Below are 23,394 nucleotides of genomic sequence, written 5' to 3'. Positions count from 1 at the left end.
CCAGGATCATATGCAATTTGTTGCTGCTGATCCTCATAAGGTCCCTTTCCTAACAACATATCTAGATTTCTCTGAGGATAACCAGCTGCTGCATTTCGCCTAGCCGTCTCCTTGCAAAATTCCTCATTGGCAACCTTCCATAACAGGTATTGTCCTCCATTTAGCACAGCTTTACACATATTAGCCCAATCTGCTGGCGTCATGTTCAAGTTGTTAATGGATTCGACCATGCTTACAGTGAAGGGTGCTTGAGGACCATAGGTTGTTACAGCCTCTTTTAGCTGCTTCACTGTTTTGAAATTTAAAACTTGGTAAAATCGCTGCCCTCCTGCCTCAAATACAGGGCATGTTAATATTTGAGATCTTGTCTCAGGATCCCAACTATCAACTGCGGGGGTTGGGGACCTCCCAGCATATGGAGGTGGCCTTGTTAGTTGGACACTTACGTCCTCTGGTGATAGAAAGGTGTTAGTAGCAGTCTCCTGTTGTAACTTTCCCCCTGATGGCTTTTTCTGTTTTACACTTTCTTTCTCTGTCTGACTAGCTTGAGAGGCCTTCTCTTTTACTTGAATCTTTTCCTCTGTCTGACTAACTTGAGAGACCTTCTCTTTTACTTGAATCATTATGTCTTCTTCTTCCTCTACCATTGTCTGAACTGAAGGCTTTGGACTAAGCAAACAAGATATGAACGTCCACAATGGCAATGTGCCAACTGGCAGAGTCCCTGGGCTTTTCTTTTCTATTCTTTTTAAATCTTCACCATGATGGTTCCATTGTGATATATTTAACAACTCCTCCTTAAAAAGCCATGGGCTACATTTTTGTATTGTATCAACGTATGCCCTGATTGTTCTTGATTTTACTGAGATGCCTCCTTCCTCTAACAATTTACTTAACACTCTTTCAGTTTGTTTTTTACTAATTTCTGATCCCGTATTTCTACTATAATACAACTCAACAAGATAACGCCTAACAAAACTGAAACTGAGTGAAACAAAATTGGAACAACACAAAATCATTATAATAGCCTCCTGAAATGTCCATCCGTCCTTTCTCCCTATCTGTTCCTCAGATGTGAGCGGTTTTTTTTCCATCTTACACATCTCCAGGGACAGGCAACTTAAAACAAAAGTGAAACAAAATAACAAAAGAAGAATCTTAAAATGGCTACCCATCCTCTTGCCCTGCCCTCAGGGGCGAGCAGTTCACTTACCCTCAGTCGCTCCCCGTACGGGCCACCAAATGCCGCAGTCTGGCTGGGCACAATCAGGAGCCACTTGTCAAAAGAAACTAACTTTATTTTTAGAACCACACACGCCAAACAAAACAGCCTCTCAGGAAAAATCCTCAGAGCCTCAACTGCCACCACCGGCTTTCCACAAGCCTCTCTCTCCCACACAAGCTTCTCTCCACCTCCCACAATCCTCCTGCTCTTGAGGCCGATTGGCTGGGTCACGTGGGCGGAGCCAAAAAAAGTCCCCCAATGAGCAGCTCCGTGGTCTGAAAGGGCAGGGAAACAGTCCAATGAGCATCACCGCAGAGGAGCCAATCAGCTAGATGTTGCTGGGGCCGAGGAGCCAATCAGCTAGATGTTGCTGGGGCCGCTGTGAGCCAATCATCAGCCGGCAGCTGGAAGTTTGCTGGCAGCTGGAAGTTTGCTGGGGCCCCTTTGGCTGTGGCTCTCAACAAATGCTTATGTAACATCATGTGCCAAACATTGTTTTCCCAAAAACACTCTTCTCCTTAAATTTTCAGTTGCCTTCCCATGTTAGTAAATGGTAAATCCTTGATTTCACTTCTTATACTGAAAATTGTCCTTGATCTCCCCACCCCCCACTTAACAATCAATCTGCTGACAAATGTTATTGGACAGAGTCTGACTGCATCTTACTGTCTCTACTACTGCTGTTATTGGTAAGCCTGTTAGTGTAACACAGCAGCCAGGTGAAACCATTGTAGATCTTAAGTTAGCTCATGTTATATCTTAATATCTTCAGAGGTTGTGCTGGAAGATCTCTCACCCCTCAGACTAAGTCAAGTTGATCCTGACCTTCATGATTCAGTTCATTCAAATGTCTGGACCCTCACTTGGGATGACTGTGATAGCTGGGAAAAACAGATCTCTCTTTCCAAGTACTCTCTTATCCTCAGTTACATAATGCAGTGGGTGGTTTTACAAAAATGAACAAGTGCTTATCAAGTCTTTGTGTCATATTTGCTGAAACCCAGTTAGCGCAGGTAAGCCAGGTGACCAAGCCCAGGATCATTGAGTGAAGGGAGTTCATGAGGGTGCAGGTGCCAGGAAGTATGTGATTCACTGGGGGCCATTAATAAAACAATACACATAAACTCTTTCTGATCTGTGTCATGTTTAATTTGTTAAATTGTTTGCTTATAACATAGCACCTATTTCTTTACTTAAATAAGAAAATAATCTAGGTCGGGCACAGTGGTGCACACCTGTAATCCCAGTGGCTCAGGAGGCTGAGACAGGAAGATCTTGAGTTCAAAACCAGCCTCAGCAAAAAATGAGGTGCTCAGCCAATCAGTGAGACCCTGTCTCTAAATAAAATACAAAATAGTGCTGGGGCTGTGGCTCAGTGGTCGAGTGCCCCTAAGTTCAATCCCTGGTACCAAAAAAAAAAAAAAGAAAAAAAAAAACTATCTACATAAAATCATTGTGTTGAAAATATGGGCTAATGATTCTTTTAAAAATATTTTTAGTTGCAGATGGGCACAATACCCTTTTTTTTTTTTTTTTTAATGTGGTGCTAAGGATTGAACCAAGTACCCACAAGTGTGAAACAAGTGCTCTACCATTGAGTTACAACCCCAACCCAGGCTAATGATTCTCTGAAAATCAAATTTGACTTTTGTGTATCTTTAGATTTTTAATTTCAGAAACCACTTACAAGAAGAGACTATACAATGTGTACCATAATGATTTATAGATTCTTTTAAGTCAAATAGTATTTTAAATGTTGCTGCTAGCTGTTTAATTAACTTGGCCATCTGCCATATTATCTACCTACTTCAAGATAGAAAGTTGAATTTTATTTTTCCATAATTTAAATTTATTTGGTTCTCTACATTATATAAATGACTGTTTGCTATTTCTTTTTCCAACCTTGTTCTTGTTCTGTATCACCTGTCAAAGGATATACTCATATCCTTGTTTTCTCACTATTGAGTTTTAAGAGTTCTTGTGAATTTTGTATAATAGTCCCTTATCAAATTCGTTTTTTTACAGATATTTTCTCATTTTTATTATTTTTGTGTGTTATTAAAAATTTTTATTAGTGCATTATAATTATACATAGTAGGGGTGTTCTAATTAGTACATGTTCACACATGTACACAATGTGATTTCATTGATACATTCCCCAGGACCTCCTCTTTTCTTCCTCTCCTGCTTCCCCTTTGGTCCCCTTCCTATACTCTATTGCTTTCTCTTCTATTTTCTTAAGATCTCTCCCCCTTTTTCCACTCCCTACCTTTTTTTCCCCCTCTCTAGCTTCCACATATGAGAGAGAACGTGTGGCTCTTTAGTTTGGCTTATTTCAGTTAGCATAATGTTCTCAAGTTCCATCCGTTTTCCAACATGATTTCATTCTTTATAGTTGACTAGAATTCCACTGTGTATATATTTCACATTTCCTTTAACCATTTGTCTGGAAACTTCTCTTGACATGCTTGTTGTCTTCCGTCACATCCTAATGCTTTATCTTGTCATGTTGTTACTGTGTCAGTTATTTTTCACTTATTCTTACTATTTCTTGGTCTAGTGTGTTTTTACATTACAATTGTTTTTAATTCTAGTATCTACTCATTTTTGCTTTACTTTATATCCTCATTTAGGATTCTGTTGACTTTACTTCTGTTAGCCACATATGGAAGCATGTGTTTACTTCATTGTTATCTTTTAAGGTGATCTTTTTGTATTTATGGTGATACTAATTTTATTCAAACTTGCTTTCTTTTTCTTTCTTTTCTATTACCTGTATTAGATTTTAATATATTAATTTTGTTATGTGTGTTTCATTTTGTGAAGGTACAGGGGTTATTGTAAAGAATTGATTTTTTTTTAAACCAAAGAATTTTTAAATGGAAATTAAGTCACATAGAAAAAATAAGTAAAAATGAAGGTATTGTGTCCATCTATAACTAAAAATACTTTAAAAAATATATCAATGAAGTACAAGTTAAAGCAAAAAAGAAAAACAAAACAAACAAACAAAAAAAAAACAACTACAAGAAACAGGAGATAATAACAAAACGGAAATGGTACATTTTCAGGAATTTCTTTAAATATAAATGGATCAGACTCTCCAATCAAAACACATAAATTGGCTAATGAGATTAAACTTTAATAATATTCCAACTATAATATATCTTGTCTCTGAAAAACACTTTTTATTTATATTTTATAAAGGCTTTTTTTTGTTCTTTTTAGATATACATGACAGTATAGTATATTTTGACATATTATACACACATGAAGTTATACTTCCCATTCTTGTGGTTGTGCATGATGTAGAGTTTCAGTGGTCGTCTATTCATATACAAACAGAGGAAAATGATGTCTAATTAATTCTCCTTTCTTTCCTATTCCCATACCCCTCTCTTGCATTTATTTCCCTTTGTCTAATCGAATGAACTTCTATTCTTCCCTCCCTCCAGTAATATGTGTTAGCATCCGCATATTAGAACATCTGGCCATTTGGGTATTGGCTTAGTGTTAGCATGGTAGTCTCCAGTTCCATCCATTTACTGGCAAATACTATAATTTCATTCTTCTTTATGGCTGAATAATATTCTACTATGTATATATAACACATTTTCTCTTTTTCTCTTTAAAGTTATAGATGGACACAATACCTTTACTTTATTTATTTATTTTTTATGTGGTACTGAGGATCGAACCCAGTGCCTCACGCATGCTAGGCAAACCCTCTACCACTGAGCTACAACCTCAGCCCCACATTTTCTTTATCCATTCATCTGTTAAAGGGCACCTAGGTTGGTTCCATAGCTTAGCTATTGTGAATTGAGCTGCTATAAACATTGGTGTGGCTGCATCTCTGATTTTAAGTCCTTTGAGTATATGCTGAGAGTGGAATAACTGGTGGTTTCATTCCAAGTTTTCTGAGGACTCTCCCCATTCTGCTTTCCAGAGTGGTTGCATCAATTGCAGTCTCAAGAGCAATGTATGAGTGAAACCTTTTTCTCCACATCCTGGTCAACATTTATTGTTACTTGTATTCTTAAATTGTCAAAGAATGGATTATTGGGTGGTGGGAGGAAGATGTTGGACTTTTTTTTTTTTTAGAGAGAGAAGAGAGAGAGAATTTTTAAATATTTATTTTTTCAGTTTTCGGTGGACACAACATCTTTATTTTAAGTTGTGCTGAGGATCGAACCAAGTGACCCCGCCCATGCCAGGCGAGCGCGCTACCGCTTGAGCCATATCTTCAGCCCCTGGACTTTTTTTTTTTTGATGGGGTTGAAAATCATGGTTCTTGGCATACCTTGTCTAATGTAAAATTTGAGATGAGGGGAAATAGCTTCCCAGTTGATAGCTTCATTTAAATTTCACTTGGATTATTCTATTTGAGATTTAATATTTTGTATTTCTAGAGAAATATTTAGTGTTCTGTGTATGATGTATAGATGAAAACTACAAATGAAAGTAAAATCTGAATCTTCAGAGAGCCAAGTAAACAGTCGTCTATTTCTCTGTATAAAATGGTAGGTTTTCTGAACTTAAACAGGAATTTGTTATCCTTTTTCAGATGGAAAAACCTTGCTTTCCTGAAGACTTTGAAAACTATTATCAAAATTTGAGAAACCTTGATTTTTTTTTTTTTTCAGGATCTTGACCTTTAACTGAGAGACTGTTTAGTTCAAATTAATTTAAGTTAGAGCACACTGTAATACAGGGCACTGTTAGGTATAGGATGTATAGGGTGGAATAGGACAGTGTTTAGTGTAGATGTGTAAACAAATGAGTTCTTATAATGCTGTGACTGCGGTAGTTGAAATGGGCATTAAGATGTGCTGTCAGTACTTGGCCAAGCCAAGGCTTTCTTAGAGGAGTTGCTGAATTTTAAAATATGAGAAGGGTTTAACCAGATAAAGAAAGAAATGGGAGGACACGCCAGGTTGAATGAAAATGCATGAATAAAGATATTGGGGGACAAGGGACTGGGGATGTGGCTCAGCAGTGGAGCGCTTGCCTCACATACACAAGGCACTGGGTTCGATCCTCAGCACCACATAAAAATAAATAAATAAAATGGAGAGATTGTGTCCATCTACAACTTAAAAATAAAAAGATATTGGGGGGCAAAATAGCATTAATAGATTAAAAGTAAAGTCATTGGATCATAAAATGCAAAGTAGAAAGCTGTGGAATCTTATGTGCTGTGTAGCACTTCTGTTTTATCATGAAGTATTTTATAACATTCTTTTCCACTAAAGTACAGTTAAAGTCACAAGAGTTTGAATATATGTTTTGGAAATATGGCAGCAAAGTCCACTGCTACGTGTTTGAAATTTCTCTTAAGACTTGTTTTATTATTGCTCTACTGGGGATGACCCAGGGACCCACTGAGCTACATCCCCAGTGCTTTTTAAATTTTTTATTTTGAGGTGGTCTCGCTAAGTTGCTAAGGTTGGCCTCAAACGTGCAGTTCTCCTGCCTCAGCCTCTCAAGTTGCTGGAATTACAGGCGTGTGCCACCATGCCTGGCTTAAGGTGTAACTTATTGTCAGAAATTATGAAAACTTTGTGGTCAATTGTGGAATTGATAGTATGGGTTCATAGCTTTAGTTTCCTAATTTAGAATGAAGATAATATCATTTACCTTTTGGAACTGTTGGAAGGGGTAATAATAACTGTAAATGATGATAATAACAGTGATAATAGTGACTAACATTTTGAGGGCTTGCTTATGGTCCTAATTGCTTTATTTCTACTACTTTCTTTTATCTTCAAACCATCTCAGTGAGGTAGATTATTTTATTATCTTACAAAACCAGAGCATAGAGAAGTAATCACCTTAGGTTACATAGCTAGCAAGTGGCAGAACTTGCTTTAATTCCTAGCTGTCTTAACAATATATCATATTAACTTAATATATCATATCATACAATATATCATATTATACTCCCATTCTATCAGATCATGCATATAGAACATTTGGCCTGGTGTCTAGTACATAATTACAAATGTAATCAATAGTTACTTATCTAACTGCCTAAATCTTTGAGTTAAATTGATACCCTCAAGAAATTGGGCTGTTTTTACTGTATCTTGACTTAGTCCCTGCCATACCATTAATTATAGACAGTGACTTCCCAGCCCATGGTTTTAACCACGACTTTTTGTTGCCTCCTCCTTTCTAGTTGATCTGTCTCTACATTAAGTTTTAAATCTATGGTAGGGACCATATCTGTTTCATTTATCATTGTGTACTTAGACCTTCATGTAGCAGCTAGCACATTAAAAATGACCCAATTTTGTTCTATGAATGAAGATGTTAAAAATCTGACATTTAAAAAACTAATCTTAGAATTATCCGTATCACCTGTAATTGTGGTTTAGTTGTTTCATGTGTCTTGTTTTTTCCTGCAAGGAGTCTCTCTGCTTCTGTATTCTGCAGGGCATTCTTACCTGGTCCTACAAGACCCCTGTTGGGTAACCTGTATCTGTCCTATGGAGATCACTCAGCTTTCAACCAGTGAGACAGACTAGGAAAGGATAACATTTTGGTCTATAACTGGAATCTGTTAGAAATACTTGAAACAATTTGAAAGGGTGTATTCTAAGAAACTAAATATAAAAAGAAAAAACTTTGGTATTTTTTTCTTTGCCTTTCACATTAAATCATTTCAAAGAAAAATAATTTTATTCCAGGGGAATCTGTTTTTGTGAGTTAACTCATATTTTCCTCCTCTCCTCTATTTAGAATGTCTTAAACCATTCTACCTTATGAGAAATTGGATGTTCTTGCAGATAGTCATTGTGGGAGAAAACGTTTCATTTAAGTCCCAGATGAGGACCGAAAACTTGAAATCAGAGGAGCATCTGAAATCAAGTAATATTAGGTAGGATAAAACTTACAAGGGATTTCTACATGTTTTTATTCATTTTTTAGAGATGTATGTTAAAGTATTTGTATTTCATGAACACTAATGGAAGACTTGGAGACTTTGTGAAAGATTTTATTTTGACCAAGATGGGGGAGGGGCATGCTAAAGATTTTTTTTTTTAACCTATGTGGCTTTATGAGAACTTTGGCATGTTTACTTTGTCATGAGCATTTGTATCTTGTGATCCAAGGAACAATTGTTTAAAAATTTACTGAAGTAAATTTAAGAGATTTTTATGTTATGTACTAGTTTTCTGAATATTTATAAGCATAGAGATGTGATCTATCTTGTAAATTATTCTCTAGAATGAAGATTTTGTGCTTCAATTACATGTATAGTAATATATTTGCGTGCCAGAGACATCAGCTCTTGTTTCTTTACATTAGCATGGGATGCAGTTAAGCCTCCCTAATGCCTAAAGAAATATGTTTATGATAATGTACTAGAGAAGTCTTTTACATGATGAGTTAGTAACTCTTTGCTATAGCATCTTATAATGACAGAACATGGGAAGATGCTTAATTTTATAGATGTGGCCTTTAACTGAGAGGTGATAGTTGCTCCTGCAAATCAGTGCTGTGACAGTGACACCTGTATTGAGGCTGTTTCAAAAGATTTACATTATTCTATAATGCTTATGAGCTCTGGTTCTGGGAGTAGATTGCAGGTGGATCCCAAGCCCTGGAACTTCTTAGTTGTGTGACCTTGGACAAATTTAACCACTCTGCGCCTCCATTTCCTCATTAGCAAAATGGAGAGCTTATATCTCACTTGGTAGAATTGCTGTACAATTCAAAGATTTTATAATAGGTGAAAGCATACATGATCTAATTGTATTATTAGATTATTAATTTTTAACAGATGGATTTAGAGTCTGTTATCATTAGCGTGGCATTTCATCATTAGCGTGGCATTTCTATAATTTATAGTTTGTATTATCAGATCCAGTTTTTAAAATACTAAATAACGACATAATGACAACTAATGTTTAGAGAGAAAAAAAAAAGAAAAACATCTGACTCAATTCTTTAACTCCTTCTTGGATTTATTTTCTGTTCATACTATTATGTCTTCATGATATCTAAACAGTTTATTGTTCTTTTGTCACTTGGCATTGTGTGGTGGTAGAGAACCTAGGATTTTTCCACCTTGAAAAATCTTCAACCCAATGTGTCTGCAGAAGGAATCCCATGAAGCAGTAGAGGGGGAGTGGACATTTGGCTAGCCAGTCAGTAACCAAATGAGCAAAAGTAATTTGGTGGTCACAGTCAGATGACTTCTCCTTTTTGAGGGATCACTTATGTTATTTTATGGAATTTGTTTTATTTATTCCCCATAGTATCTCATCTCCAAATGGCTGCTTACACACATTTACCTTTTCAGATACCCAGCTGTCTAAGCTAATAATCTGGGAGAGATTTTTGTGCTCTTTCCTCTGCTTTATCTCCCTTCTATTAGTTTAACTTCCAGATATTTGTTCAGTCTGAGTTTTTCCATCCACCTGTATTATCACTTTCTCATTTCCAGTCTTGAGCTATTAAAATCCATCTTTCAAAAATCTTGTAGAAGTCATTTTAAATAGCAAATCTAACAATGCTATATACCTTACATAAACTTAAGCTTTGGTTTTTTATTCATTACAGTGTAGGATTTGAACTCCTTAACATTCATACAATGCTTCTCACAATCTCCTGTCTTCCTTGGTGTTCTCCAGCTTCATCTTCTGAGGCTTCCTACCAAGTAGTGTTCCAGTCATCTTCACTCACTGACTTAGCTTTGCTTTTCATTGTTGTGTTATTTTCTTTTGCCTTCTCTTCCTTGAAATTTCCAGATCACAACTGGCTCTTAATAAAACTAGGTACATGGGCAGGGGTTGTGGCTGAGCGGTAGAGCACTTGCCTAGCACATGCCAGGTGCTGGGTTAGATCCTCAGCACCACATAAAAATAAATAAATAAAATAAAGGTATTGTGTCCAACTACAACTTAAACACACACACACACACACACACACACACACATTTTAAACCAGAAATGTTTAAAAATAAATAAGTAAAACTAGGTACACATTTTCAAAGAATATAGATTGTGCAGTGAATGTTATGGTATAGAGCTTTGGAGTATTAGGAAATTTTAAAATGCCTGATAAAGTGCCATAGGGAGAAAGCTGATTAGTATTTTTACTAAGATACTGAGAAAAGTTCCTTTAGGAGCTTTGGATCCTTGAGTCTCAGCAAAATTCAACAATGCCGAAATATGATTTGGTTTTCTGTGATTAACATCATGAGACATACTGATGTCTGAGAAAACTATATATTGCATATGTGGTTTTGTGAGTGTGTGCGTAAGTGTACTACACTCACTTTATAGTATCTGGCCTCTTATTTAGTGTAAATTATTATGATTAGGTTCTTGATTTATGGATATAATTACAGAATATTGTTACCCCTAATTACTCCTTAGAACTCTGGAAACAAGTAAACAAATTAACACAATAAGAAAATCTACCTTGGCCGTTGCTCACACTACTTCCACCCCCCAAGGAAAGAAATTAACCTCTTCTCTCAGAGTAAAAGGGAGTGGTGGGCCAGGCCCAGTGGCGCACGCCTGTAATCCCAGCAGCTCAGGAGGCTGAGGCAGGAGGATCAAAGAGTTCAAAGCCAGCCTCAGCAATTTAGCCAGGCACTTAGCAACTCAGTGAGACCCTGTCTCTAAATAAAATACAAAATATGGCTGGGGATGTGCCATAGTAGTTGAGTGCCCCTGAGTTCAATCCCTGGTACTCTTACCACCACCGAAAAAAAGGGAGTGATTTGCCTTTTCTCAATAGCTTTGAGTTTAGAAGATATGGGTTTATATTTCTGAATTCTCTTTATAGAGAAAGTGGATCTGGAGTTCAGATAGAAGGAATCTCCTATTTATGTGCCCCCAATTTAGAAATATCTTGTATTTAAACCATGAATTTTAGAGTGAATGTTCTTAAGAGAATGTAATCTTTATTTGTTACCTTGCATTGTTATATAAGTGCTGTGTATGATCAAGGAATTGGTTTAAAAAGATAACCCAAATTTTAGGGTTCTTTTTTCTTTTTTTAAAAAATTATCTTAAAATGGTTAAGTATTAAAATCCCCAGTTCTCTGGACTGTTACTATCAAACATTCTCCATCTTTTTTTCCTATGTACTCTTGTATTAGGAATTCTAATGTAATGATTAGGAACTAACTAGGTGTTGGAACCAAACTGATTGAGTTCAAATGCTATTTTTACTGGTTACTAACTTTGATCTTCAGCATGTTACTTAACCTCTTATCTCCTTGGGTTTTCTTCAGGGATAAAGTGGGGACAGTACTACGTAGCATGAGTTAAATGATTACTTTCTATAAAGCCCTTAGAACAGTGTTTGACAATAGTAAGTTCTGCGTATAGTGTTAGCTATTACAGTACATGGTGCTTAGAATTCATGAAATTACTTGTAGATGATGATGTCTCCAGGAGTGCTGCTTCAGACTGTTAGTCTTCAGCATATTTGTCACTCAGTGATCCAGACTTTATTCAGTCTTTTAATCACTTTTTATTGCTTGATAGAAGTGATTAATTTCTCTTATTTAATAAGACAATATAGTAAATGTTTTGAAAGCTTTATATTTTATAAAAGTGTTTTGTAAATAATGGCATGGTGATGTAATTTTTTAGATTCTTGGCTCATTCTTTTCATTAATTTAGCTTAAAGCAGGAATGAAAGAAAACTCATGTTGCCGTACCCTATACCAAGAGAAAATATTTTGTCTCTTTACAAAAGCATTGGCTTTAAACTATTCATCTACTGTACATATTTTTTCCCCCTTGTGTGTGGTGCTGTGGATTGAATCTAGGGCCTTATGCATGCAAGGCAAGTACTCTACCAACTGAGCCACCCCCCACCCCAGCCCCTGTACCGTAAGTCTTTAAAACCAATTGAACAATTGAGGTATAGTACTTTTTTTCTTAATGAAATAAAGTAATGTAATAGCCAACTTTGTCCTGTCCTGCTTTTGCATAAGATCACATATCTATTTATTTTATTTCTTATATATTGTACATAATAAAAAAGGAAAATTAATACTTCATTGAGGCAGTATTCCATATTGTGGCAGAGAAGGGGACATTGGTAGGATAGTAAACATGATATGCTCTTAGATTCTAAGAGCATAAGCCAATAGCCTTGTGACAGGTTTTTTTTGTTTTGTTTTTTTTTAATGCCAAAAGTTGATACCTGGTCCTAGGCTGTGTGGATAATGGAATTTGATGATTATGATATCACATTTTAGGACTAAACATAACTAATTAATACTGTTCCTTTGTATTGGTTGCTCTCATGAGATTTGTGGTACCCCACTGTGATTCTCTTATTTGAAAGCTTAGTTTAAAACTAAACATATCTTCATAAAGACTAAGAAAATAAAAGGGCTCACTTTGTTTTAGTTAAATTAAAATTCGTAATTTCTGTTAAATACCTAAAACGTTATGTGTAACTATTTACAGTAAAAATTTTAGAACCTTAATCTCTAGCTTTCACATCAAAAAGTTATTTTTTAAATGAAATTTACTACAGTTACTTTTTTCATTTTTTGCTTTTAGTTGACATGTATAATTGTCAGATTTATGGGTCACAGTGTGTTGTTTCAATGAATGTATAATAATCATACCTCAGGGTATTTGTATAGGTGTCACCTCAAACATTTATTATTTCTTTGTGGTGAGAACATGCAAAATCCACTCTTCTAGCTATTTTGAAATATTTAATACATATTGTTAACCATGATTATCCTGCTATGCCACATAACACCAGAACTTATTCCTCCACCATAATTACAACTTTGTGTCCACTGACCAGTGTCTTCTTATCCTCTCCTGCCCCTTACCCTCCCCAGCCTCTGATAACCATTCTTCTATTCTCCATTTCTATGAGTTCAACTTCTTTAGATCCACATATGAATGAGGTCATTAAGCAGAGTATACAAAAATGACTTAACCTTTTCCTTTCTTCATTGGAAAAATGTTTGTCAAGTGCCTGCTGTGTGCTAGGCACTGTGCTGGTAGGCAGCCTTTGCAGTGGTGAGCATTCTTATGATATGTACTATAAAGAAAAAATACAAAGTGCTTTAAGAGCATAAATAGGAATGTCCTTAATCTAGATGGGTTCTGACTCAAGAGAAGGAGTAAGTCATAATTAACCAGACAAAGAGGAGGAGGTGTTCCTAGCAAAGGGACTGTCCTTTACAAAGGTCTAGAAGTCCAGCAGTGAAACATGGAGATCAAGGAGGGAAGAGTGGTAAAAGTCGAGTTCTGAGACTATACAATTTTGTAGGACACTTTAACAAAGATTTTGTTATACACCTCAACAACAGTGGGAAATCATTCATGTAAAGTTGTAAGTGGATAATTGATAGATCAGGTTTGCATTTAAAAAATTTTTTTGGTAGTTGTAGATGGCAGAATGTCTTTATTTTGTTTTGATGTGGTGCTGAGGATCGAACCCATTGCCTCCCTGACAACATGCTAGGCAAATGCTCTGCCCCTGAGCTGTAGCCCCAGCCCCCAGGTGTGCATTTTTAAAAAGAGCCTTCTGACAGCAGTGGGAGAACACAATGAAATGGAGCAAGTGAGAGTTGGAGAAAGCAGTTTCATGGCTTTGTAGCAGTTCAGGCAAAGAAGAAAGTTGCAGCGGATAACTTACCAGCTTCTGCCTTTAACAACTGCAAAGCCATATGTATTTGCTAAGGTAAAAAAAAGAAATGTTAGAAAGACAACCAGGCGTGGGATTGGGGGATGGACCATAAGTTTGATTTTGGACTTCTTGAATACAGGCAATTCCTGGAGAATATGAGAGAGAAAAAACAGGCATCAGCTAGAGAGAAGTGTAGGGCTGAGGTGGGAGTGGGGGTTAAAATATATGAAAGGTTTGGACATGTTTAAATGCTAAAGGAAGGATCCAGTAGAAGTTTAAAAATTGTCAAAAAGGATAGGTGTTGATTAAAGGAGCAAGCCCTTACAAAGAGCATACATAAGTGGAATTTTGGTCTTAAATAAGAGGTACTATACCTCTGATCTTTTTAACAAGAGGTAAGGAGAGGACAATATACATGTAGTATTTAGTAAATGTCAATTGATTTCCCTGAGATAAAATAGGTCTGTCATTTGGAAGTGAAGAAGGGGAACAACAGTTTGGTAAGAGTGAAAATTTGAAATAGCTGTGATAACTAGTATATGAGAAACACAGTAGGATCCTTAGCAGCAGCAAGGGAAAACTTTTTAATTTTAATGGATAATCATTTAATGTTTACCTTTAAAAAGTCAGATTGAAGGAAAGCAGCAAGAAAGTCAACTACTTGATAAAAGAGGTCACTGATGATCCTGTAAGCTTTTAAGTAATGGCCTGTTTGTCAAGATCTAGTGCTAGCTACCCAGGATGTTCAAGCAAGAACATATAATAGCCTTAATTATATTGTAATAAATTGTTTCACTTAATTTATATTGTTATTTATGTTGGTCAGGCCTAGTTTGTTTCTAACTGATATTCTTTCTTCCCCTATCTAGGCAGGCAGAAGTCCTGAAGGCTGATATGACAGGTATTGGCTAACTTATTTCTTTTTCACAGCTTATTTTATACCATTAAATTAATGAAAGCATATTCTCTCTCCTATATTACTTGTAGCACTAAATCCTGACCTAGTTGCCAAAAGGGATGATAGTTTGCTGTTTGCTGTATATGTTATTTTTATACTTTGAATTCTTACGTATATACTTGTCAGGAATTGTATATAACATATGCCACAATTAATTGAATATTACCTAATTTAATATATGTAATCATTTTTTATGAACTTTTTATCATCAGTTTAACTTTTATCATCAATTTAAGATATTCAGAAAATAATTTATATTCCATATAAGTAAAAACATAAAATTATGGTGTTTGGTTATTATTTTCCTAGAGAAAGTGTTCTTTTCCTATTTATAATTACCCAAATTGAGTAGGAATAAGCCATCAGAAAAAATGTTTACAGGAAAACTCTACTGAAAGCTTTTAATTCATTGAGCTGTCTTGCCACATTTCTTTCTTTTTTCCCCATATCTTTGCTGCTTTGAATAATAGCTGAAGTCTTTTTAAAAGAATTCCTGGGTTAGCCACTGACAGGAGCAGATTTTTAACTCCAAAATAAGAACCTATTTAGTAATAACTATGTAGTGATCAGTGTATCCTCCAGTGATAATAGATCTCACTATAATTTTTAAGGATTTTAGTTCTACAGTAAAACCCATGAAAAATTAAACTGTTTTGATAACTAGCATTCCTGCCAAGATTTACAATTCAAGAAGGTAAATACTGCTGAGGTACCTTTTTCTCAATTTCTAGAATCACAGGCTGATGGTTGGAGTTCATGGGTTATACTGTCATCTTATTCGAGAAAAAAGGAAGGCCTATTATAGATTTATTATTATCCGTATTGTATGTATCATTGTCAGCTCTGAACAGCTACTGTATTCTGCTTTTGAATTAGCATGGAAGGCATAATCTGAATCATCTGACAAAAATAGTTCATGGAGCAGCATCAGGCTATCTATGCCATTTTCTTTTCTTTTTTTGAAGTATTTAACAGCCTCAGTAAATAGTCTTAGAGTTTGACTTTTATAGGGAACATTTAGCTGTCCAGAAACTTTACCTAACATTAAATCTTCTTGCTTAAATGAATCAATGTGATAGAGTTAATGATCTCTGATAGTCCCCTTTTTTTGCTATCAATGAATCAAAACGGTTAAATAAATCTATTAATCTATTAGTGATTGAAAACTTAATTTATAATAGACTTTATTCTTATTAGTCAGTAAACTCTTTTGAGCATTAACTCAAATATATAGGAGATTCTATTTGCAGAATAGTATTGTGGTGGTTATTGATACGATTAGCAAACCTAAAGAGGAGTAAAGTTTAAGCCATTGTGCAGCAGTGGATTCCTAAAAGAAATGAAATACCTTAACTGGTATTTATTGGAAATGTATAATTCAAAAGTCCATTATTAAGTTCTTCTACTGAAGCAACTTGCTGTCAAATAATAACTGATACCTAAAATGCCTTGAAGGACTTTGGCATACAGTATGACAATATGTATAGTCATAGTCTAACTTCCTGATTTTAGTCTACACCCAGGCTCTCATCTGGCCTCATAAGGAATTTACTCCCAGTCTTTTACTGGCCATTCTTCACATTAAATGGCAGGTGTGGATTGCTCACAAAAGTGACTTAGAGTAATTGATCACCCATTAAGATAATTCCTATTGCCATGGCTTTATTAGATCGACATGTATAAAATAGGAATAACAGCAAAATATCCAAGCAACGGCTGGATGGCGAGCCAATATGAGAATTCTATGTGAACACTGTTGAGAATAATTCAAAATAAAAAGGAAAAGTCCGCTTTGGACAGAGATAACGGGAGTGTAGAGATTCCAACTTGATTGTCCATTATTTCAAATAGAGTGACTTACTGTGAAGCATATGGTTTCCAGTGGTATGAATATGACCAAACCAGTAGCAAAGGATAAACCATTCATATTTTTTTTTAGCCATTTCATTTCATGATATTATCTCAAAACTAAAAGATTAACAAAAATGAAAGCATCTTAAATCACAGCCATTAGCTAAAAGGTGGACATTTGAAATGTGGTAATATAAAACTTCTGCCTGGAATATATTTAGAGTAAATTTGGTTTGGGGAATGGAAAGGGAAGGAATTATTGTTTACCTGTCTGTGTGTTGTATTTTTGTTTTGTTACTCAGATTCTAAGCTGGGTCCAGCTGAGGTCTGGACATCCAGGCAGGCTCTGCAGGACCTGTACCAGAAAATGCTAGTTACTGATTTGGAATACGCTTTAGACAAGAAAGTAGAACAGGATCTGTAAGTATTATCATTTGGGATGTTCCTGTAAGATCAAGACTCTCACCAAGACTTTAAAACTGGTTGGTTATTTTTTAACCTACCTTAGAACAAACTTTTTTGGTAGGAAGAAATTAATTATTTTTGTAACTTTTTTTTTTTTTAAACAAAATATCTGGCCATTGATATTTCAGGTACAGTTTTAAAGGTAAGAAAGAAATGTTTAGAATGGAATCTTATAAAGGGCCGTCTTTTAGAGCATATCAGAAAAACATATTTCAAGTGCTAAGAATTTTTGATTATCTGTTTTCAGTCCTACATTTAAGTCATGATTTAAACAACAACAAAAAAACTTTAGAAAAATGTTTCTTTGGTAAATGTGATCCTATAAATTTCTCCAGCAGAAAAATGTATATGCATTATAGAAAGTTAATCAAATAAATTGACATTTTCTTTTTTCCTTCCCAATACAAATTAAAGATTTTGTGTATTTATGCTATTCCATTTGTTCTTTCTATGAAGGGTAAGATAACAGATAACCAGATTCCCAAGTGAGTAAATAAATACCTCTTGCAGAAGGCCCTGCCTTAAAAATTGGATCAGGGACATTAACCTAGTGGAAATTTGAAAGTCAGTGAAGAGATATTGTCTAGTAATGTCCATTACCCTAAGTTGTGGTGAAGATAAGTTTTTCCCGTTTGTTTCACCTTTTTTATATACTTTATATTTTTAGGAAACCTAGTTAATAGAGCTAAATAGCAACTAATCAGAATCCATGTCTGTGGTATTAGAGTCAAGATGAGATCTTAGTAGCAATAATGAGGGAGTGATGACCTCCTAAATCATTAAAAAAAAAAAACCTAGTACCTTAAGTTGATGTTGATTTAATTAAAATTAGGTGCTTTTTTAGTAAAATTTTATAACTCTTGTGTTTACCTCCTTTTAGTTACTATGATTTTCAAGTTACAGATTGTATTTCACCAAAACTGAATGTAAACTGATTCTCTAAAACTATTAGTTATGGAGGGAAGAAAGTGCTATGGGAAATGGCTTTTGGTAAAATAAGAGATAAAGCATAGCTTAATATTTACACCCCTCCCCTTTACATTGTCACTTCTTAGGGTACAGTTAGGTATTTTTGGCACAATGTATGGAATTTTGTTAATAGCTTATTTTTATAATCTTGCCACTGTAGTTCTGATTTTTATACTAGATTTTCTGAATAGGCTCTAATTGTAGTTGCTCTAAAAGATTAATAGCTGAGGCTACAGTCTTATTATTTAAATATTTGGTAAGTGTTTACTAAATGTTGGATTCTACTGCATGTCTAGTCTTGTTTAAGGGGGAACATAAAGTTATTTAAATACATGAATAACTTTAATGCAGGTTTACTGTCCAGTGTGGTATAATTATAACAAACAGTTCTTTCTTGTTCTCAGGGGGACCAGTGTCTGCCCAGTGAGTCACTGCTATACCAAATAGAATTACATTTTGTTTTCAGCTGGAATCATGCCTTTAAGAATCAGATCACAACACTACAAGGACAGGCAAAGAATCGAGCAAACCCGAATCGGAGTGAAGTTCAGGCAAACCTTTCTCTGTTCCTAGAGGCAGCTAGTGGCTTCTATACCCAGGTGAGTTCTTCATTGTACACCAATTTTCCTAGTATTAATAGTAAATATTCTTCTCTTCTCACACATCTTTATTTCATCTAAACACATTGTATAACCACTGTAAGAATCATCTAGGGGTTGATATCTATAATCTCAAGTGAATACAGGTTTCTAAAATTATTTCCCAGAAGATTTTTAAAAACTAAAGACTCGACTCTTAAGTTGATTGGTTTTGGCTTATAGGTTGGAGGTATAACTGTATGAATAGAAAAGGGGCAATGAAAGCAAAGTTTTAGTCAAACAGTGGAAGTAATCAGTTCCAAGTGTGAGTTTATGGGTATGAATATAGTTATGAAAGCAAGCTATGTTATGCTAGATAAGAAGTAGTTAAATTTTCTAGATAAGAAGTAGTTAAATTTTGCCAGATACAGTGGTGCATACCTGTAATTCTAGCAATGTGGGAGGCTGAGGCAGGGGGAATCTCAAGTTCAAAGGCCAGCCTGAACAGCTTAGTGAGACCCTAAGCCACTTAGTAAGACTGCCTCAAAATAATAAATAAAAGTAAATTTTTTAAAAGGGCGGGTGGTGGTGCTGGGGATGTGGCTCAGTGTTTAAGCACCCTTGGGTTCAATCCATGGTACCAAAACAAAAAAGAAAAAAAAAAAATAAAGAGAGTAGTAATAGTAGTAGTAGTAATTAAATTTTGTAAAATCAGGTGGGTTTTTGTTATAGTATTATTTATATAGGAGAATTTATCTTGGCTTTGAAATGTTTTAAACTACCTACAAAATGGAATAACTTTTTATTAGTTTAAGTAATAAGATATTATTCATAATTTTCACAAGATTTTTCTTTTCCTTGGTCACATCCAGATAAAAATCAGGCAAGGAATGAATAAATTTTATTTTTGACCATGGAATTTTATTTGCTATAAGCATAATCCTTTAAATTCCCATATTATCAATTTGTAATTTAATTAATAAAATTTTATATATAAACTAGCATCATAATATAATATAGATCTTATACTGAAGTCTTGGGCCAGTTCTATGTTGCTTGCTACCTACCTATATTTGCCTTTATGTTCTTATTCTTTTTTTTTTTTTTTTTTTTAAGAAAAATAAAAACATTTCTGTACTGGAAGACATCAGTCATCTTATAGAGGTTTTTTATGTTTTATTTAGATCAAAAACATTCATCACAATTCGTAATTGAAAGAACTCAAGTATAATTCATATTCTCAAAATTCATTTTCAGTGTTACGCCAGCTTTTAGCAGTGTAAGCGGATGCTTCTGGAAAGGGAAGACTCTTTACCTTCTGCAATACATTCAATAGCCATTAGACAGATTGGTTTGTTATCTTAAAATTAATTCTTAACCTTTTTTATGATGTGATATACATATGATTGGATACTGGTAAATCAAAACAAATATGCAAAGTACATTTTTATTGAGGAACCATGGTATTTATAAAAGTGTTCTGTATGCTGGTGAATAATAAAATCATTCAAGTGTCTCATATTTTATAAGAGAAAATACAAGGACAATTTAATTTTGAAATTAATTTTTTGAAGTTTTTATAAGCATTGATTCTTTCCTACCTGCATTCTACAGGCAGTGGTTGACCAATTATGAATGATAGAATAAGTACCAACAAACTTCTTTATTTTCACATTATGCTTTTTTTAGACTTTTCAGATGTTAACATTATTAGGACTTGCATTTTATTTTGACTTATTTTACCATTGAAACAATTAATAGTGTTACTAACAAAAATGTTTCATACATCTTTCTTGGTTATATGCAGTACAGACTCGTTTATCAGATTAAAGAAGTAGATCAATTCCAGATCATTATATGACCACATAGACTGAAGTTTTGAATTTTAATCCTTAGTATAATTGCATGCCATTGGAGAGTAATAACATGTTCTGATTTGCATTTTTAAAAGATTACTTGATATTGGAATTGAGGGTAGAAGCTAGTTTGAATGGAAAGAAATGAATTTTGAAGTATGGCCAATAGGGCTTCCTCTGATGGATTGGGTTAGGTTTGTGGAATTCAGGGTAAAGGAGTCATCAAAGCTGATAAATCAAAGAGTAGCTAGTTGAATGGTTGTACCGTTTACTAAGATGGGAATCACCAGGAGGAAAGGAACTTTGTCCATGTTAAATTAGAAAGATGCCCATTTGATGTTAAAGGAGGGTTGTTTAATAGGTAATTGCATAAACATGTTTGGAACCCAGTGAAAAGGTAAAAATGTCATGGTCATAAATTTTATGATTACAGTACAGAACCCTTAGTGGGGAACAGGTTTAGCTCAAGAGGAATAACAGCTGCAGGTAAAAGAAAATCAGGGAAAGGGGACTTGGGAGCCAAACAAGAACATTTCAGTGAGGAAAGGAAGTGATCAACCCCGTTTGAGTGCTGGTAAGAAGTAAATTAAGATTTTAAAAGTGTCCAATTAGATTTGAAAACATAGACGTCATTAGTGGGCTTAATAAGTAACATATTTCTTCATTTCTAAACCTTTTTCATATTCTAATAGAGGTAAGTTTATCGTAGACTTTTTAGATTTCAGTATATAAGACTAACGGCAAGTCACCATTTAATTTACAGTGTTTTTCTTGCCATACTGTATAAAATAATGAATGGCTCATTTTATAACTTATGATTTCAGCAGAGAGGAGATGATAGTCTGATTGGAATAGTATGAAAACTGTGTGTGATCATTCACACTTGGGTTTTGTGCAAAGATCCTTTGATTTCTTAGCTGTCACTTTGTTAACAAATTAAAGCTTAGTGCCTGAAGCAGATACGAAATTCCTGGTGAAAGTAAAGATATAACATTCTACTGTAAGTTATTTTTATATATCAAAGAATAGTAGTCCTTATTCTAAGAAAATGGGAGCGAAAAAGGGATTAAGTTTCTACATTAGTGAAGGTGATACTCTGTACCTTCATAATCAGTCCTTCATTCTTGGCATAGAGTGAAGAGCTGAGGAGAAATGGAACAGTATAAAGAGCACGTGATGAGTCAGAAGCCAGGACATATTGTCTAGTACTGTTCTAGTGCTAACTGTGACAGTTGGGCAAGTCACTGACCTCTATGGTACTTAACTTCCTGATCTGTGAAAAGAGTAGGGTGGGCAATTCTATGATTGGAGTTTGAGGAGAACACAAAGCATTAGTTATTCAGCCTCTACCCTTAGGAGTATCTCCTGGTTAATGCTACAATAAAATGAACTAAACAGCTTCTTATCTTAGTCACACACCTAGTTTTAGGAAACTGCTGCCAAGTACATCAGGATACTTTATAAAGATAGGATACAGGATCATATATAAAGATAGGATATAGTTTTAGTTTCAAAAAAAAAAGCCAAATATAGTTTTGTTCAACTTCCTCTTTTTTGGTTCCACCTTGTTATTGCCTCTAAATAAAACAGAGTTGTCTTTCCCAGAACCTTTTTACCAGCAGAACTTTTGTTCTGTTGGATATTTCTACCTATAATTCATGGATTCTGGCATATTTTATTACAAAGCTGTTCTACATGATTTTTTAAAATCTGTATTTGATTTACTTTTTTTGGTGATCTATCTTTTTGCCTTGCCTAGTTTCTCAGTCTGTTCTTTCAGTAACTACTGAACTCAGTTCTTTATCCTCTCATGTTTTCTTGTTATATTCCAGAGTTTTGGGTTTTGCTTCCCTTTTTTTAAGGGGCCATGGATGTGGGCAGGTGCTTTCTGTTTCCTTACTTCCCACTTTTTAGTGTAATATTATGTCAGCAAGTTCCTTGCCCATTACAGATGTACAAATACAAGGAAAGATGAAGTGGATAGTTAATGAGGAAGCACTCACTGGCTTTATATTTCGTTATGGAGGTATCTTAGGAAAAAGGTGGCACCTTTCAGATACTTGAGTTAGGTACTTAGATGGTGTTTTATTTTGGATTGTGAATTCTGTACATGCCAGAGTGATGATAGAATTCAGGTATTTCTAATTCTGTAATCTTAGTCAATCACTAGATATTTGTTCTTACATCCTTATCTGAAAAAAAAATGGAACTGTATAGCTACATACACTGTGTTGCTGCTGCTTTATCAAAAGGATGAGACAAAATAATCTAGGGAATGAAGTTTATTATAGATATAGAATATTCTATTGATTTATGCTATTCATCCTGCTTTCTTTCGCTCCTTCCCTCTCCTCCTTTCTCTCCCTTCCTCTTTTCCCCTTTCCTTTTTCCTCTTTCCTGTCCCTTTTTTCTATCTACCTGACTTGTGCATTTGGCTATGAGCTCTTCAGGGACACAGATTTTCTTATTCATGTTTGTATTTCTGTTGCTTACCACATTAATCTTTGCCTGAGAGGGTAGGCAAATCGTTGAATGAATATAATAATATTTAGGAAAAAATATTTGAATGAATATATTTCTGAGAGTTTAATAAACGAGAATAGAATGGGAAGAACTGTGTAGGGACCAAGGATTAAGCCCTTGACAAGGTGGGAGGAATGCAGGAAACTGAAAAGATTTAATTAGAGAAATATATAAAAGAAAAGCTCAGTGATCAACATTAAGATCTACTGGGTGTTTTTTTTTTTTTTTTTTTTTTTTGGGTTGTTGTTGTTGTTATTGGTACTGGGGGTTGGACCCAGATAGTCACATGTGCTAGGTAACCACTCTACCACTGAGCTATACCCCAGCCCCCCCCCC

At 34.9% G+C, this 23,394-nt stretch overlaps 1 protein-coding gene across 10 annotated transcripts in view; it reads left to right on the top strand.

Moving 5' to 3' along the window:
• Positions 1-23,394, top strand: part of Smg7 (SMG7 nonsense mediated mRNA decay factor) — an 82,280-nt gene that overhangs the window by 29,766 nt on the left and 29,120 nt on the right. For 6 of the 10 annotated variants that reach the window (XM_015491712.1, XM_015491710.1, XM_015491713.1 and 3 more), the window contains exons 2-5: positions 7,970-8,108; positions 14,728-14,759; positions 16,970-17,087; positions 18,568-18,700. In XM_015491712.1, the coding sequence (XP_015347198.1) occupies positions 7,993-8,108; positions 14,728-14,759; positions 16,970-17,087; positions 18,568-18,700 (399 nt within the window). In that variant the 5' untranslated portion in view covers positions 7,970-7,992. The remainder of the gene's footprint in view (positions 1-7,969; positions 8,109-14,727; positions 14,760-16,969; positions 17,088-18,567; positions 18,701-23,394) is intronic. The other 4 variants (XM_015491714.2, XM_015491711.2, XM_048809858.1 and 1 more) reach the window with 1 other exon arrangement.

Source organism: Marmota marmota, unplaced genomic scaffold (genome assembly GCF_001458135.2).
Source record: "Marmota marmota marmota unplaced genomic scaffold, marMar, whole genome shotgun sequence".
NCBI classification, from domain to species: domain Eukaryota; kingdom Metazoa; phylum Chordata; class Mammalia; order Rodentia; family Sciuridae; genus Marmota; species Marmota marmota.
The sequence above is the reverse complement of the archived record's forward strand: the minus strand, read 5'-3'. Positions and strand labels throughout refer to the sequence as shown.